Source organism: Pecten maximus, chromosome 1 (genome assembly GCF_902652985.1).
Source record: "Pecten maximus chromosome 1, xPecMax1.1, whole genome shotgun sequence".
Taxonomy (NCBI): Eukaryota; Metazoa; Mollusca; class Bivalvia; order Pectinida; family Pectinidae; genus Pecten; species Pecten maximus.
In genome coordinates, this window is record NC_047015.1 from 31,828,522 (window position 1) to 31,848,704 (window position 20,183).

General features: G+C 35.1%; 1 protein-coding gene across 1 annotated transcript; it reads left to right on the forward strand.

Annotated features, from left to right (window-relative positions):
- The first annotated feature begins 1,142 nt into the window (after positions 1-1,142).
- LOC117330485 (interferon regulatory factor 1-like) lies at positions 1,143-7,507 on the forward strand. The gene is made up of 10 exons (XM_033888790.1): positions 1,143-1,505; positions 2,538-2,789; positions 3,612-3,782; positions 4,058-4,212; positions 4,469-4,616; positions 4,987-5,037; positions 5,461-5,507; positions 5,735-5,825; positions 6,069-6,196; positions 6,381-7,507. Exons 2-10 carry the CDS (start codon positions 2,558-2,560, stop codon positions 6,405-6,407), a joined length of 1,050 nt encoding a protein of 349 aa, XP_033744681.1. The 5' UTR covers positions 1,143-1,505; positions 2,538-2,557; the 3' UTR covers positions 6,408-7,507.
- Positions 7,508-20,183: the final 12,676 nt, after the last annotated feature.

The window sequence follows — 20,183 nt, forward strand, 5'->3', positions numbered from 1 at the left end:
TTAACGCGTTAAGATTTATTTTCTCTGTAATGCTGTGAGAATTATAGGATATTCACATTTTATATAAAAAGAACTACATAAATTGTTGAGTTACATCGATATATTTTTAGTCCAGAAGCGCGAATTTTCGTGACATCAAAAATCCAAGTAATTACTCTAGTGACGTCACGAACACTGCTTTTTATATATATATCAATAAACGAATGGGAGTCATCCGAGAATTATGATCTGATAACATTCTTTTTTTGTTTGTTAATTAATCTTACCCGTCAAGCAGAAACTTATATCATAATTCTCATTTCCAGCGCCAATTTTGACTTTAGAATGCAATAACACTGTTATAGGTAAACAAATATAAGAATTAAACCGATTGATATTGTCCTCTAATTCTAACAGGATTATATGACAATAACTTCCCAAAGAAAGAAATCCAATGTTAAAATATCCGTATGGTATGTATAGTAATTACTGTAGTTTGTGCTATGTCCCCGTCTTTGTATTTTAGCCCTTCGGACCAGTGGTTGTGGCCGCCCACCTTTGAATGGGGTGATGATGAACATTTGATCTACATGCATGTACTGTATGTACAGTCCATTGCATGTATCTAATGCTCATCATCGGTGCCATCATTTGTACCCCATCTTTGTTGCTACATCATTATATTCAGTAAATACACTCTGTTTTTTCCATTACATCAAACATTATTCATGTTGAATAATGATATATTGTGGACTCGCAAGAGTTCATCAGTCATTCAATAAATGACCTTTTAACAACAATATAATATTTTGTTGTCTTTAATTTGCGAGTCATCTTTTTACAACAAACAAGCTTCAGTCTCTGAACATGATCCAGGCTTACACAAATACATGTATGTAGACAGCTATCTGTATACAAGGTCAACATTGTGTATATATACTGTTTTGATAAATTGTAATTTTAACGGTGACACTAGCTTTGACAGATTCGCCTAATAGTCACTTAGATCAATGCTCTATCAGACTGTACATCACTCGTCATAATAGTCTATTTATGACTGGCGCATTACGATACAAACAGGAGCTGTATATAAGTTGCACAACAAAGAGTAATTACAACAGACATCGTTTTTATTTCAAGTACACGTGTTACATAGTTGACCTACAAACACAGCCGGCTTTGTGTAAACAAAATCATGGGGATTACGAATCATACTCAGACAAAGGCATTGCTTGATATCCAAAAATACGTTGAAAAATCTCCAGTTTCTGTGTCAGAGTTATTCATAGCAACAAGACTTCCCACTATTCTATAAATAGAACAGGTTATTCCGGGATTGTGTGTATTGAGAAGTGCAGGACTTCCCAGAATCGACGTCATGTGACATGACTGTTGTATATAACTGTTCGATTGTCGAGCTCGGCGGCCAAAACAGTGTTTAGTCTATAACAGAACAACGGGTGGATACATAGTGAATCCAAAGTAGGACTTGGACATCCGTCGGCGATAGTTTTTCTGAGGAAAAGGTAAGAATATTAATTATTTTTTTCAGCGTGAAGCATGCAGATTATTCTCATCTGAATAAGTAAATAACTCGCCTACACTGGCCACCACAACATGAAGTTGTGATTTACTGCAAATTAATTTAGTTTCAAGAACATCTTTTAGAAGTATTAACAACTGTCTAACAGGTATTTAATGTTTTAGATTATAAGCAAACAATGCATTAATAGGATTTTTCATGTCGTTATTTAGTCTTATCTTGGCAGAGGTTTTAACAATTTAAGTATCGATTGCACATAGTTTCTTTATATATTGTATGTTCGTCGAATCGAGAATACTAACCGAAAACGAAAGAACTTTAATCTGAGATTTGTTGACATCCCGTACACATGCATAGACACATATGTTGCCATTCTTCACAGACATGCAAACGGTATTCGTTAATTGTATACAGTTACCAGATGGCTTTGTAATCTTAGACATTACAGACTTGTAGTAGCAAGATTTTTGATATTCACTGATATTCACTTCAAATGGGCCTGTCTGTTAGAAACGTATTGTATTTAAAAGTCCACTGGACAGTTAATTCGTGTGTCGCTGTAAACACCGACGTGTTTACAAATTTCTTTCCACGGTACATGAACATTATGCCTTTATTCTGATGGTCTTTCTCGATACAGTATAATCTACCCGTCCCCTGCTCGGTAACATTGTAGCCTAGTCCACCCTTCTCGGTACAATCTACATGGAGCAATTATGTATTGCATGTTTTGCTGCAATACACGTTCCGGATAGCTGCACACTAAGGCTCAACTGTCCACTTAACAACAAAAGGCTATTTATAGCTTAATATAATTCAATACAGAGAACTGGGTATAATCGCTAACCCGTATATGGGTGTTCAGTGACATTTTATTTACTTCCTTGTTGGCGATGACCCTTTATTTGCTGATTTTACAGCTTGTTTACTTGGGTCAAGATAAGATACACTATCGATAGCAGATGAGTGCATTTTATACAGCGGTGCAACTATATTCTATTTAATATCACTGTAGGCTGCTGAATTTCACTAAAAATGGTTGTGTCACGGAAAACAACACCTATCATGAGAAAGCCGATTCGACCCATTGAACGCCAAAAGATGAGGCCATGGTTGATGAATCTGTTGCTCCATGAAAACATCACTGGCCTGTCTTGGTTGTCAAAGAGGGACCGAACTTTTCGGATATCTTGGAGACACGCAGCTCGCCAGGGGTGGAACCCAGACAAGGATGCCGACCTGTTCGAGAAATGGGCACGACACACGGGTATGTATGGTGTGTAGATTGTTGCATGTACACAAATCTACATGTGTATTATTGAGGTATCCTGGTCCGCATTTAGCGGTGTTTGTTTTTTAGTGACTTTGTACAAGTGTCTGTCAATGGCTTGTCCTAGTTTCTGTAGCTGTCTTAATCATTACAACAAAAACATTAATGGTAGGGAACTATTTAAATGGTTAAAGTTTGTTAACCTGGTCAAATTCAACCACAACAGCAAAAACATCCGGTCAAACAAAAAGGAAAAGTATTGTCATTACCTATCATACATATATTTTCTCGTTTTCCTTGTTTGGACATAACTTTTGAGTTCAAAAATGTAGAATAAATATGTTAAAATGTGTTCAATACAACAAAGAACTTCCGTTGGTAGTAGTGACACATGTTCCGTTAAGTTTTGGTAAACACTGTGTAGTGTTAAGTCTTGTAAGTACTAAACAATACATGGTTGATTCGAATTAAACTATTTGTAATCCTATCATTCTCCATACAAACACATTTATATAGAACACGGGCCGATTCATATAGATATACAATGTGTACAAAAATTAGGCCAAGGGGCTCCATAAGGGAAATACTAAAACATCTCGCAAGAATTACACTGGCGAATAAAATCAATGAGTCAATGAAATTACTTTATAACAGAGGACAGATTCATATTAAAAACAGGCAAATTAGATTAACCGTATATCTGAAAGGAAGTCCCGTGTGACAATGTATGTTTATAATGTCTATAATATAGCTATCAAAAACAACCTTTACATATATAAACGAAACGGAAATCAACAGGGAAGCTTTACTATACTTTAGGTAAGCACATGGATAACGATGTTCCCGATCCCAAAAGATGGAAAGCCAACTTCCGTTGTGCGTTGAACAGTCTCCCGGATGTTGCTGAAGTGAAGGAACAGGGGGTCCGAAAGGGACAAAACGCCTTCAAAGTTTACCGTTTTCTGGAAGAGAAAAGGTCAAAGATCACAAGTAAGAAAACTTTCTACGTTTCTGATGAACACCTACGAAAACCTTGAAGGAAGGATAGCTAAGTTATATGCTATCATAAAATCTGTTGAAAATCATGTATCGTATTTCGTTGCATCTAAGGAAGTACCAGAATGCTATTTGATAGTATTAAATAAAATACTTTAAAATATGCCCCCTGTTTCACGACTGCTGGCAGAACTAACATTTACTTGCCAGTATCAAAGTCTCTCATGTTTTCGACAGTTTTGTCTGACGTACCTTTGTTTGCCTTATAGAACCGATTGAAGAGATCGAGGTGAGGGCTAAATCACCTGTCCGTGCGGCCACCAGACCTCAACGTACCCGCATCCCCAACCGGAGGTATACATACTCGGACAGCGAGAGTGATGCCGACAGCGTGGATTTCATTGACGATGGTTCCCTGTCTGGGGTGAGTTTTATGTTTCATCTTTAATACGTCTTCTATGTAACTCATAAAAGGAAATAATGTATTCCGATGTCTGACCCAAATCTCTTACCTATAACTAACTTCCTTTGTGTAAGATACACCACCAGACCTTCCTTCCATAATAAAAGGTGTGATATTTAATTAAAAATGTTTAATTCAAGTTGATGTTTAAACTAGTATTAATTCTGTTTTGATTTGTTTTGTTCCTTTGCAGTACGTTGTTGTTACTGTTTTACAGGTTGCCTCTCCTGGCTCTGTCAGGTCTGACAGTGGGGACGAAACAGCTTGTTCAGCATCTGATGCGGAGTCACTTCCGGAAGTAAGACCGGAAACGGAACATCATGAATTTCCAAACTTTGACAAAATTTGCCCAGACTACCACATAGGTAAGGAGACCTTGAAAAATATTAGTAATAATGTTACCACTCTTCATTATGACAAAGATTGAAAGGAGATTTAATTCAATTCAGTTAGCCAGCATCATATCTGTATGTATAGTGGATAGTTTATATCAAATAAATGTTATCTTACAGCATACAGACTAGTTGCACTTCACTTTAAAATGCATGCTAATTGCTGGTGACGGCCTTAGTAACTACCGACAACAATTCGATCAATGGAATTTTATCGATTTTTACCTTTGTATTTAGTCCCCAATATGTAAAAACAAACCTCTATATACAGAATCAATAATGACAACATGTATGTTACATCACGTTTGTTTAATCTTTAATTTGAGATGTGCTTTCTTTTCAGAAATCGACCCTCTAAAAGCCAGACTCCAGACACAACAGTCCACAGATGATTGTAAGTTTTGTTTTTAATTAAAGCTTAAAAAACGTGAACAAGCTGTTGAAAATCTATGGAATCTGTAACTACTCAACTAAAATGATCCCATGATGATTTCCACAATACCAGTGAATACATACCTCCTTTATAGTAATTGCTTATGACAGCTGGTCTAGGTTGATATCCAACAATTCAAATAATTACTACATTACAAAAGATATTTACAATTTTAAATATTAAGCTCAAAAGTTAATTATTTTGTAAAAGAGGCTATCAGTGGAATAGTTAACAAATCTTTTTCTGACATAAGTAGTCTGTAATGATTTTGTAGAATCACTGGTTCTACATGGTGTAGTGGTAACATAGCTAATCAAACATGTATTCTAATCATTTCTTAGATAATTATTCTCGTTTCTCTAAAATTGATTTTTAATTTTACAGCTGCGTCAATTACCAGCAGTACATTAACAGACGAGGAGGTTGTGGAGGTACGTTTGTATTCTATATTCAATGGAAACTGGTAAAACACCGATATTTACAGGGAATCAAATGGAGTTTGTGCATCAGGCATGTCTATAACATTTGTTTTGAAGGAAAATATTAATCGGAGAAAAACACAATATTGCAAACCGTATGGAAATATTGAGTTGTGGCATGTAAACAGATACATCGATATAACTGTTTCTAATGATTTACTGTCCCTTGACTTCCTTAGATGCTGTTACTAGAAGATGTTATAAAACCTGAGCAGATCTCAACAAACGAGGCTCTGTGGACAGCTGGGATTGTACCCGATATTGCAATGGGTAAATATTGCCTACTATATGCCAAACATTTTCGGAACAAACAGGATGAAGTTTAATACTACCTGTCTCATTCTTGTCAAGTTTAATAGTATTATATGTTACTTTTGTAGTCGCTGTATTTTTTCGCTCACATCACAAATCTGACACATATGTCTTGTATTATATAGTTTTCCACATGTTTGGAGAGAGAAATATATATAATTTAAAATGACAACACACTAACTGATGACGTTTTACTCACAGAGGAAGATGTAGAAACCACATACACCATACTTCAAAACTCCAGCCCATCTCTCATGGAGTTCCAGGTTGTGTGCGAGACAGATGCTGTAAGAACAGAACAGATTCCTATTGGCTTACAACAGGAAACGGTATGTCAAGTAAGATCAATTATAATAATAATGTTAACTATTTAATGGATTTTTAAGATAGGTTTTGAAATAGCAGCTTCCTTGCAAACAGCAAAAATTCTTGAAAACAAATTATTTTTTGATCAAGTGTTGTTTTTTTGCATTTAGAAAATTTAATATTTCAATTTGTTGTTTTTCTTTGCAGGTATACACAAGCATACTTGACTTATGAGCTGGACATTTTCTGATGTCTGTGATAGTACTGTCCCAAACTGTGCTGACTTTGGCTACATTGGTTGTGTTGTGCTAATGGCATTGGTATGATGACTCGGTGGCTTGTGTTTTTCTCGGCGACAATCCACTTCTCTTGCAATATCAAAATACATTGTAATGCTTTCTTGATATCGTGCTACAAAGATTAAAAATTTGTAAAATACCTTCAGAGAAAAAGCTACAAGTCATCAGTGACCACCTTATATGGAGTGAAAGTGTTGACTACTTTACTACCAGTACAAGTGATAAAAATGCACACTACAGTAATGAAGTGCTAACCTTACTTCCGGTGAAAGTGCTAAAAACAATTAATGCTTATTATCTAGAATCTAGAGTGTTATCCTTAATCATTTCCAGTGAAAGTGCTAAAACACTTAATAAGTATTATCTAGAGTGCTAGAGTGCTAAAAAAGTAGTAAAACACTTTTATAGTTATGATCTAGAGTGCTAACCTTACTTCCGTTAAAAGTGGTAAAACACTATCATAGTTATGATCTAGAGTGCTAACCTTACTTCCGTTAAAAGTGGTAAAACACTATCATAGTTATGATCTAGAGTGCTAACCTTACTTCCGTTAAAAGTGGTAAAAGATAACCGTTTCAGTACTTAAACAAGGTAGTCATCAACCCATTAATAAAATATTATGTTGGACCAAGTGTATTGCGGCGGAGCAGTGTGTATTAGATTCTATTTGTGATCTACCTATTGACAGAGTAGCATTCCATGTGCAATAAAACTATGTAAAACATGCCATATGAGGTTTTGCTCTGGCTGACTTTGTAGGAGTTTGTGATAAATGTTGTACTAGATTTTTACCTTATAATGGACAAAACTGTTTTTCCATCTACTATGTTACTTTGATAATAAGGACAAACTAGTCATTATGTAGATACGCACATCTGTTTGTCCGGTTGTAAACATGTACATAATCAATTGTTTACGATTGTATATACGATTTGTGTTTGTATGGTCATTATTGTGATTGATTGTCATCAACGCAATTGTTATGAGATTATGTATTACATTGTCAAAAATAAAATAAAACAACATATGAATGGTTTCGTTTCTTTTGATTTATATTCTTGACCATTAAATAGTTCTCTATGTTTTAGCCATTCATTTATCGAACCTATTACGACCACAATTGTCACTTTTCCTCAACTTTTCCTCGTATCCTTTTTAAAAAAAAGTTCTATAGGTTTTAGCCATTCATTTATCGAACCTATTACGACCACAATTGTCACAATCCTAAGTTATCTATTAATATAGTCAGTCATTATCAATATAGTAACAACACCGGATATTGGTACTAAACCTAGTACCTTTCTGGTGTCGCCCCCATCATGCCATAGCGTAGTTGAAGTATAGTTTTGGTTTGGTCATTTAAGGACGGCCTCCCGTGCGTGCGACATGCATGCGTGTGGTGAGTGCGTATGTGTGTTTTGGGAGGCTGCGGTATGTTCGTGTTAAGTCTCCTTGTGATAGGCCGGAACTTTTGTCGATTTATAGTGCTACCTCACTGAAGCGTACTGCCGAAGACGCCCAGCAGGACACCCCACCCGGTCACATTATACTGACAACAGGCGAACCAGTCGTCCCACTCCCAATATGCTGAGCGCTAAGCAGGAGTAGCAACAACCATTTTTAAAGACTCTGGTATGTCTCGGCAAGGGGACAGAACCCAAAGCCTTCCTCACAGTTGGAGTATAGAGGTATTTCCCCTGGGTCCATTCACCTCATGTTTCCTCCTTTGCAGACGCTCACATTCATGTAACACTCGTATGTATAATATTAAACGTCACCACAGTTTTTATGAAATCGGGAAATCAAGAGATATAAAATCAATCAGCAGTCCATACACAGGTTCTAAGTTTTTAACGGACGACATTATCATTACAAATGTTCCACAACACAAAAGTGGCAGTTGTAATGATCTGACTTGGAATGTTCAAAACGAAGAAAAAGCTTATTAGACCCCGTTTTCTTTTCATTACTTGAAAAGTTATACATTTAGAACCTCTATAGCAAACTGGGGGCCTAACCAACATCCAACATCTATAATCCATATATATAATATAATATTGGGATACACCCAAGGTTAGGCCTATCACCAATGTCTCCCAGAGTGCATTCCAGTCCCCTATATAGCGTAGTGAACCTCTGCTAGGGCTCACCTCTGATCTCACCATCACTCACCCGTTTTCTCCTGTTGAATATACCTTAAAATCTTTGAACTGGAAAACATTGGAATATAAGATTGCTACGCTTACTTTCTCCGCCAAAAAACACTTCCATTTTGTGCCAAAACCCTTTCAATTGATACCAAAACATAATCACTATGAGTATTTGTAGATTATTTGGAGTTCATATTTTGTAAAACTGTCATATATTCGTTCTAACATTCCCTAACTAAAAATCTACATTTGTCTAAATAATGTTATCCCTGAGTTAGGATCATGTAGTACATTGATACAGTATTTGTTATCTCTGAGTTAGGATGTAGTACATTGATACAGTATTTGTTATCCCTGAGTTAGGATCATGTAGTACATTGATACAGTATTTGTTATCTCTGAGTTAGGATGTAGTACATTGATACAGTATTTGTTATCTCTGAGTTAGGATGTAGTACATTGATACAGTATTTGTTATCTCTGAGTTAGGATGTAGTACATTGATACAGTATTTGTTATCCCTGAGTTAGGATGTAGTACATTGATACAGTATTTGTTATCTCTGAGTTAGGATGTAGTACATTGATACAGTATTTGTTATCTCTGAGTTAGGATGTAGTACATTGATACAGTATTTGTTATCTTTGAGTTAGGATGTAGTACATTGATACAGTATTTGTTATCTCTGAGTTAGGATGTAGTACATTGATATAGTATTTGTTATCTCTGAGTTAGGATGTAGTACATTGATACAGTATTTGTTATCCCTGAGTTAGGATCATGTAGTACATTGATACAGTATTTGTTATCTCTGAGTTAGGATGTAGTACATTGATACAGTATTTGTTATCTCTGAGTTAGGATGTAGTACATTGATACAGTATTTGTTATCTCTGAGTTAGGATCATGTAGTACATTGATACAGTATTTGTTATCTCTGAGTTAGGATGTAGTACATTGATACAGTATTTGTTATCCCTGAGTTAGGATCATGTAGTACATTGATACAGTATTTGTTATCTCTGAGTTAGGATGTAGTACATTGATACAGTATTTGTTATCCCTGAGTTAGGATGTAGTACATTGATACAGTATTTGTTATCTCTGAGTTAGGATGTAGTACATTGATACAGTATTTGTTATCTCTGAGTTAGGATGTAGTACATTGATACAGTATTTGTTATCCCTGAGTTAGGATCATGTAGTACATTGATACAGTATTTGTTATCTCTGAGTTAGGATGTAGTACATTGATACAGTATTTGTTATCCCTGAGTTAGGATCATGTAGTACATTGATACAGTATTTGTTATCCCTGAGTTAGGATGTAGTACATTGATACAGTATTTGTTATCCCTGAGTTAGGATCATGTAGTACATTGATACAGTATTTGTTATCTCTGAGTTAGGATGTAGTACATTGATACAGTATTTGTTATCTCTGAGTTAGGATGTAGTACATTGATACAGTATTTGTTATCCCTGAGTTAGGATCATGTAGTACATTGATACAGTATTTGTTATCTCTGAGTTAGGATCATGTAGTACATTGATACAGTATTTGTTATCTCTGAGTTAGGATGTAGTACATTGATACAGTATTTGTTATCCCTGAGTTAGGATGTAGTACATTGATACAGTATTTGTTATCTCTGAGTTAGGATGTAGTACATTGATACAGTATTTGTTATCTCTGAGTTAGGATGTAGTACATTGATACAGTATTTGTTATCTCTGAGTTAGGATGTAGTACATTGATACAGTATTTGTTATCCCTGAGTTAGGATCATGTAGTACATTGATACAGTATTTGTTATCTCTGAGTTAGGATCATGTAGTACATTGATACAGTATTTGTTATCTCTGAGTTAGGATGTAGTACATTGATACAGTATTTGTTATCTCTGAGTTAGGATGTAGTACATTGATACAGTATTTGTTATCTCTGAGTTAGGATGTAGTACATTGATACAGTATTTGTTATCTCTGAGTTAGGATGTAGTACATTGATACAGTATTTGTTATCTCTGAGTTAGGATGTAGTACATTGATACAGTATTTGTTATCTCTGAGTTAGGATGTAGTACATTGATACAGTATTTGTTATCCCTGAGTTAGGATGTAGTACATTGATATAGTATTTGTTATCTCTGAGTTAGGATGTAGTACATTGATACAGTATTTGTTATCTCTGAGTTAGGATCATGTAGTACATTGATACAGTATTTGTTATCCCTGAGTTAGGATGTAGTACATTGATATAGTATTTGTTATCCCTGAGTTAGGATCATGTAGTACATTGATACAGTATTTGTTATCTCTGAGTTAGGATGTAGTACATTGATACAGTATTTGTTATCCCTGAGTTAGGATGTAGTACATTGATACAGTATTTGTTATCCCTGAGTTAGGATCATGTAGTACATTGATACAGTATTTGTTATCTCTGAGTTAGGATGTAGTACATTGATACAGTATTTGTTATCCCTGAGTTAGGATGTAGTACATTGATACAGTATTTGTTATCCCTGAGTTAGGATCATGTAGTACATTGATACAGTATTTGTTATCTCTGAGTTAGGATGTAGTACATTGATACAGTATTTGTTATCTCTGAGTTAGGATCATGTAGTACATTGATACAGTATTTGTTATCTCTGAGTTAGGATGTAGTACATTGATACAGTATTTGTTATCCCTGAGTTAGGATGTAGTACATTGATACAGTATTTGTTATCTCTGAGTTAGGATGTAGTACATTGATACAGTATTTGTTATCCCTGAGTTAGGATCATGTAGTACATTGATACAGTATTTGTTATCCCTGAGTTAGGATGTAGTACATTGATACAGTATTTGTTATCTCTGAGTTAGGATGTAGTACATTGATACAGTATTTGTTATCTCTGAGTTAGGATGTAGTACATTGATACAGTATTTGTTATCCCTGAGTTAGGATGTAGTACATTGATACAGTATTTGTTATCCCTGAGTTAGGATGTAGTACATTGATACAGTATTTGTTATCCCTGAGTTAGGATGTAGTACATTGATACAGTATTTGTTATCCCTGAGTTAGGATGTAGTACATTGATACAGTATTTGTTATCTCTGAGTTAGGATGTAGTACATTGATACAGTATTTGTTATCTCTGAGTTAGGATGTAGTACATTGATACAGTATTTGTTATCTCTGAGTTAGGATGTAGTACATTGATACAGTATTTGTTATCTCTGAGTTAGGATGTAGTACATTGATACAGTATTTGTTATCTCTGAGTTAGGATGTAGTACATTGATACAGTATTTGTTATCTCTGAGTTAGGATGTAGTACATTGATACAGTATTTGTTATCTCTGAGTTAGGATGTAGTACATTGATACAGTATTTGTTATCCCTGAGTTAGGATGTAGTACATTGATACAGTATTTGTTATCTCTGAGTTAGGATGTAGTACATTGATACAGTATTTGTTATCCCTGAGTTAGGATGTAGTACATTGATACAGTATTTGTTATCCCTGAGTTTGGATCATGTAGTACATTGATACAGTATTTGCTATCTCTGAGTTAGGATGTAGTACATTGATATAGTATTTGTTATCCCTGAGTTAGGATGTAGTACATTGATACAGTATTTGTTATCCCTGAGTTAGGATCATGTAGTACATTGATACAGTATTTGTTATCTCTGAGTTAGGATGTAGTACATTGATACAGTATTTGTTATCTCTGAGTTAGGATGTAGTACATTGATACAGTATTTGTTATCTCTGAGTTAGGATGTAGTACATTGATACAGTATTTGTTATCTCTGAGTTAGGATGTAGTACATTGATACAGTATTTGTTATCCCTGAGTTAGGATGTAGTACATTGATACAGTATTTGTTATCTCTGAGTTAGGATGTAGTACATTGATACAGTATTTGTTATCTCTGAGTTAGGATGTAGTACATTGATACAGTATTTGTTATCTCTGAGTTAGGATGTAGTACATTGATACAGTATTTGTTATCCCTGAGTTAGGATGTAGTACATTGATACAGTATTTGTTATCCCTGAGTTTGGATCATGTAGTACATTGATACAGTATTTGCTATCTCTGAGTTAGGATGTAGTACATTGATATAGTATTTGTTATCCCTGAGTTAGGATGTAGTACATTGATACAGTATTTGTTATCCCTGAGTTAGGATCATGTAGTACATTGATACAGTATTTGTTATCTCTGAGTTAGGATGTAGTACATTGATACAGTATTTGTTATCTCTGAGTTAGGATGTAGTACATTGATACAGTATTTGTTATCTCTGAGTTAGGATGTAGTACATTGATACAGTATTTGTTATCTCTGAGTTAGGATGTAGTACATTGATACAGTATTTGTTATCTCTGAGTTAGGATGTAGTACATTGATACAGTATTTGTTATCTCTGAGTTAGGATGTAGTACATTGATACAGTATTTGTTATCCCTGAGTTAGGATGTAGTACATTGATACAGTATTTGTTATCTCTGAGTTAGGATGTAGTACATTGATACAGTATTTGTTATCCCTGAGTTAGGATGTAGTACATTGATACAGTATTTGTTATCTCTGAGTTAGGATCATGTAGTACATTGATACAGTATTTGTTATCCCTGAGTTAGGATGTAGTACATTGATACAGTATTTGTTATCCCTGAGTTAGGATGTAGTACATTGATACAGTATTTGTTATCTCTGAGTTAGGATGTAGTACATTGATACAGTATTTGTTATCCCTGAGTAAGGATCATGTAGTACATTGATACAGTATTTGTTATCTCTGAGTTAGGATGTAGTACATTGATACAGTATTTGTTATCTCTGAGTTAGGATCATGTAGTACATTGATACAGTATTTGTTATCTCTGAGTTAGGATGTAGTACATTGATACAGTATTTGTTATCTCTGAGTTAGGATGTAGTACATTGATACAGTATTTGTTATCTCTGAGTTAGGATGTAGTACATTGATACAGTATTTGTTATCTCTGAGTTAGGATCATTTAGTACATTGATACAGTATTTGTTATCTCTGAGTTAGGATGTAGTACATTGATACAGTATTTGTTATCTCTGAGTTAGGATCATGTAGTACATTGATACAGTATTTGTTATCCCTGAGTTAGGATGTAGTACATTGATACAGTATTTGTTATCCCTGAGTTAGGATGTAGTACATTGATACAGTATTTGTTATCCCTGAGTTAGGATGTAGTACATTGATACAGTATTTGTTATCCCTGAGTTAGGATGTAGTACATTGATACAGTATTTGTTATCTCTGAGTTAGGATGTAGTACATTGATACAGTATTTGTTATCTCTGATTTAGGATCATGTAGTACATTGATACAGTATTTGTTATCTCTGAGTTAGGATCATGTAGTACATTGATACAGTATTTGTTATCTCTGAGTTAGGATGTAGTACATTGATACAGTATTTGTTATCTCTGAGTTAGGATGTAGTACATTGATACAGTATTTGTTATCTCTGAGTTAGGATGTAGTACATTGATACAGTATTTGTTATCTCTGAGTTAGGATGTAGTACATTGATACAGTATTTGTTATCCCTGAGTTTGGATCATGTAGTACATTGATACAGTATTTGTTATCTCTGAGTTAGGATGTAGTACATTGATACAGTATTTGTTATCTCTGAGTTAGGATCATGTAGTACATTGATACAGTATTTGTTATCTCTGAGTTAGGATGTAGTACATTGATACAGTATTTGTTATCCCTGAGTTAGGATGTAGTACATTGATACAGTATTTGTTATCCCTGAGTTAGGATGTAGTACATTGATACAGTATTTGTTATCTCTGAGTTAGGATGTAGTACATTGATACAGTATTTGTTATCTCTGAGTTAGGATGTAGTACATTGATACAGTATTTGTTATCCCTGAGTTAGGATGTAGTACATTGATACAGTATTTGTTATCTCTGAGTTAGGATGTAGTACATTGATACAGTATTTGTTATCTCTGAGTTAGGATCATGTAGTACATTGATACAGTATTTGTTATCTCTGAGTTAGGATGTAGTACATTGATACAGTATTTGTTATCTCTGAGTTAGGATGTAGTACATTGATACAGTATTTGTTATCCCTGAGTTAGGATGTAGTACATTGATACAGTATTTGTTATCTCTGAGTTAGGATGTAGTTCATTGATACAGTATTTGTTATCCCTGAGTTAGGATGTAGTACATTGATACAGTATTTGTTATCTCTGAGTTAGGATGTAGTACATTGATACAGTATTTGTTATCCCTGAGTTAGGATGTAGTACATTGATACAGTATTTGTTATCTCTGAGTTAGGATGTAGTACATTGATACAGTATTTGTTATCCCTGAGTTAGGATCATGTAGTACATTGATACAGTATTTGTTATCCCTGAGTTAGGATCATGTAGTACATTGATACAGTATTTGTTATCCCTGAGTTAGGATGTAGTACATTGATACAGTATTTGTTATCTCTGAGTTAGGATGTAGTACATTGATACAGTATTTGTTATCTCTGAGTTAGGATGTAGTACATTGATACAGTATTTGTTATCTCTGAGTTAGGATGTAGTACATTGATACAGTATTTGTTATCTCTGAGTTAGGATGTAGTACATTGATACAGTATTTGTTATCCCTGAGTTAGGATCATGTAGTACATTGATACAGTATTTGTTATCTCTGAGTTATGATGTAGTACATTGATACAGTATTTGTTATCTCTGAGTTAGGATGTAGTACATTGATACAGTATTTGTTATCTCTGAGTTAGGATGTAGTACATTGATACAGTATTTGTTATCCCTGAGTTAGGATGTAGTACATTGATACAGTATTTGTTATCCCTGAGTTAGGATCATGTAGTACATTGATACAGTATTTGTTATCTCTGAGTTAGGATGTAGTACATTGATACAGTATTTGTTATCTCTGAGTTAGGATGTAGTACATTGATACAGTATTTGTTATCCCTGAGTTAGGATGTAGTACATTGATACAGTATTTGTTATCCCTGAGTTAGGATGTAGTACATTGATACAGTATTTGTTATCCCTGAGTTAGGATGTAGTACATTGATACAGTATTTGTTATCTCTGAGTTAGGATGTAGTACATTGATACAGTATTTGTTATCCCTGAGTTAGGATCATGTAGTACATTGATACAGTATTTGTTATCCCTGAGTTAGGATGTAGTACATTGATACAGTATTTGTTATCTCTGAGTTAGGATGTAGTACATTGATACAGTATTTGTTATCTCTGAGTTAGGATGTAGTACATTGATACAGTATTTGTTATCTCTGAGTTAGGATGTAGTACATTGATACAGTATTTGTTATCTCTGAGTTAGGATGTAGTACATTGATACAGTATTTGTTATCCCTGAGTTAGGATGTAGTACATTGATACAGTATTTGTTATCTCTGAGTTAGGATCATGTAGTACATTGATACAGTATTTGTTATCCCTGAGTTAGGATCATGTAGTACATTGATACAGTATTTGTTATCTCTGAGTTAGGATGTAGTACATTGATACAGTATTTGTTATCTCTGAGTTAGGATGTAGTACATTGATACAGTATTTGTTATCCCTGAGTTAGGATGTAGTACATTGATACAGTATTTGTTATCTCTGAGTTAGGATGTAGTACATTGATACAGTATTTGTTATCTCTGAGTTAGGATGTAGTACATTGATACAGTATTTGTTATCTCTGAGTTAGGATGTAGTACATTGATACAGTATTTGTTATCTCTGAGTTAGGATGTAGTACATTGATACAGTATTTGTTATCTCTGAGTTAGGATGTAGTACATTGATACAGTATTTGTTATCTCTGAGTTAGGATGTAGTACATTGATACAGTATTTGTTATCTCTGAGTTAGGATGTAGTACATTGATACAGTATTTGTTATCTCTGAGTTAGGATGTAGTACATTGATACAGTATTTGTTATCCCTGAGTTAGGATGTAGTACATTGATACAGTATTTGTTATCTCTGAGTTAGGATCATGTAGTACATTGATACAGTATTTGTTATCCCTGAGTTAGGATCATGTAGTACATTGATACAGTATTTGTTATCTCTGAGTTAGGATGTAGTACATTGATACAGTATTTGTTATCTCTGAGTTAGGATGTAGTACATTGATACAGTATTTGTTATCCCTGAGTTAGGATGTAGTACATTGATACAGTATTTGTTATCTCTGAGTTAGGATGTAGTACATTGATACAGTATTTGTTATCTCTGAGTTAGGATGTAGTACATTGATACAGTATTTGTTATCTTTGAGTTAGGATGTAGTACATTGATACAGTATTTGTTATCTCTGAGTTAGGATGTAGTACATTGATACAGTATTTGTTATCTCTGAGTTAGGATGTAGTACATTGATACAGTATTTGTTATCTCTGAGTTAGGATGTAGTACATTGATACAGTATTTGTTATCCCTGAGTTAGGATGTAGTACATTGATACAGTATTTGTTATCCCTGAGTTAGGATGTAGTACATTGATACAGTATTTGTTATCTCTGAGTTAGGATGTAGTACATTGATACAGTATTTGTTATCCCTGAGTTAGGATGTAGTACATTGATACAGTATTTGTTATCTCTGAGTTAGGATGTAGTACATTGATACAGTATTTGTTATCCCTGAGTTAGGATGTAGTACATTGATACAGTATTTGTTATCTCTGAGTTAGGATGTAGTACATTGATACGGTATTTGTTATCTCTGAGTTAGGATGTAGTACATTGATACAGTATTTGTTATCTCTGAGTTAGGATGTAGTACATTGATACAGTATTTGTTATCTCTGAGTTAGGATGTAGTACATTGATACAGTATTTGTTATCTCTGAGTTAGGATGTAGTACATTGATACAGTATTTGTTATCTCTGAGTTAGGATGTAGTACATTGATACAGTATTTGTACATCACCACAAAACAAGCTATGAGTTGCTATGGAAGTGTCGAAATTAAAGAATGTCCGAACAAGGGTTTTAATTTGATCATTTCTTTTGTGAGGATCATATGTTTATACGGCAGGGACGTGTATGTATGTCACCGTTATACGGCAGGGACGTGTATGTATGTCCCTGTTATAAGGCAGGGACGTGTATGTATGTCCCTGTTATATGTCGGGGACGTGTATGTATGTCACTGTTATACGTCAGGCACGTGTATGTATGTCCCTGTTCTAAGGCAGGGACGTGTATGTATGTCCCTGTTATAAGTCAGGGACGTGTATGTATGTCCCTGTTATAAGGCGGGGACGTGTGTGTATGTCCCTGTTATAATTCGGGGACGTGTATGTATGTCCCTGTTATACGGCAGGGACGTGTATGTATGTCCCTGTTATACGGCAGGGACGTGTATGTATGTCCCTGTTATACGGCAGGGACGTGTATGTATGTCCCTGTTATAAGTCAGGGACGTGTATGTATGTCCCTGTTATAAGTCAGGGACGTGTATGTATGTCCCTGTTATAAGGCGGGGACGTGTGTGTATGTCCCTGTTATAATTCGGGGACGTGTATGTATGTCCCTGTTATACGGCAGGGACGTGTATGTATGTCCCTGTTATAAGTCAGGGACGTGTATGTATGTCCCTGTTATAAGTCAGGGACGTGTATGTATGTCCCTGTTATACGGTAGGGACGTGTATGCATGTCTCCGTTTTATGGCAAGGACGTGTATGTATGTCCCTGTTATAAGGCGGGGACGTGTATGTATGTCTCCGTTTTACGGCAAGGACGTGCATGTATGTCTGTTATACGGCAGGGGCGTGCATGTATGTCCCTATTATACGGTAGGGACATCTATGTATGTCCCCGTTATACGACAGGGACGTGTAGGTACACTACATGTACGTCATTGTTATACGGCAGGGACGTGCATGTATGTTCCTATTATACGGTAAGGACGTGCATTTATGTCCCCGTTATACGTTATACGGCAGGGACGTGTATGTCCCCGTTACAAGTCAGGGACGTGTATGTCCCCGTTACAAGTCAGGGACGTGCAAGATCTGAGTTGAGGGAGATAACTCGACTCAAACAAAAACTATCACCAAAGTATGGTAGCATATAAAATATAATGCTGGACTAAACAATATTTAAACTCAATGAAAATTATGTATACTATTAGTGACACCTACTCGCCTAGCCAGAGATACCTTCTCTTATACTGTATGCATGTCCGTTGTTGTCGTGTGTCGGGCGGAATTCGTTTATAAAGACATTTAAAGGTACACTATCTTGCCTTGTAAATAAGTTCATCACAAAATTATTACAGCCTTTTGATTTCAGTCAATATATGGTTTTATTAACCTTCGTTCTCGGTTAATATTGTTTTCATGCTAAAAAAACAAAACATGTATCGAACTTTTCAAAAGTCTGTAATTGCATATGATCTTTATCAGAATGTTTACTAATCCTCCCCTAATATCAGCTTCCTAACCTTTATGCTTTGAAATCTTAGCGAAAGCATAATTCTATATCACTGATAAATACAACCACTTTCAGAAGAAATTCACTTGCTATTTCAGTTCAAGTATTTTATTACAATGAACACTAACGACAAATGGAAATAGGAACAGATACATATGTAAACCTATGAAAACCGGAACAAATTAAGATACTTATGTAAACCCATCACCTTGTATTAAACAGTAAATAATATAGTACGCGATGACACCATCCACACACACGTCACGCATATATACCAAAACCTTAATGGAAATATATGGTTTAAACTTCCTTTAAGCAATTAAAACACGAATGAAAAAAAGTGTAATGATACATTGATAACATACCGACAATGGTTCACGATTTGGCCTACTGGACGGGCTGGGCCTCTCGTTCAGGATTTAACTTCCATAGTCTTCCACTCACACTTTCTACTTTCGTTTTCGTACATGTCTGAACGGACGCCCATTTAACGTCAAATTTCTAATTTATGGCATTTCCATCTGCTTGTTGTGGTGCAATTTGTATTTATAAAAACAAATCATCAAGAATAAAACTTACCACCATGATCTCTGGACAGTAGCGGTGAAGAGAAAGCTAGACTCCAGTGTGCTGTAGGCCTATTTTACTGCATCGTCAGCTAAATGTTTCCGGAATTTCCGAAATTAACGGTGGTATGATTTGATTGGACAAAGCACACTGAAATGAGTATAGAACCTGTATAATTCTATCTAATCTAACTTTATTAGCACTTTCGTAATTATAAATCTAATTTGATGGATATATCAATTTCGTAATAGTCACATTAAAGTTGAGTTCGTTTCCGCACACGTCATTACAGTATCAATGGCGACTGATTCCTATAAAACACGCCCCGTGAACAGCCAGGGTCATTTTGAGGCGTGGTATCCGTGTAGTAGTTGGTGACTTCCTCACTGAACAACATACGGGAGGTCAGTCGCATGCCATCCAGATCAATTATGTCTCGCCAAAGGCCTAACCACGACAGCACAGACCAGTCTGTTTCTC

Coding starts and splice junctions, on each gene's coding strand:
- LOC117330485 (XM_033888790.1), top strand. CDS start 2,558: ATGGTTGTGTCACGGAAAACAACACCTATCATGAGAAAGCCGATTCGA. Junction 4,617..4,986: donor TTGCCCAGACTACCACATAG/GTAAGGAGACCT, acceptor CTTTCTTTTCAG/AAATCGACCCTCTAAAAGCC. Junction 6,197..6,380: donor TTGGCTTACAACAGGAAACG/GTATGTCAAGTA, acceptor TTTTCTTTGCAG/GTATACACAAGCATACTTGA.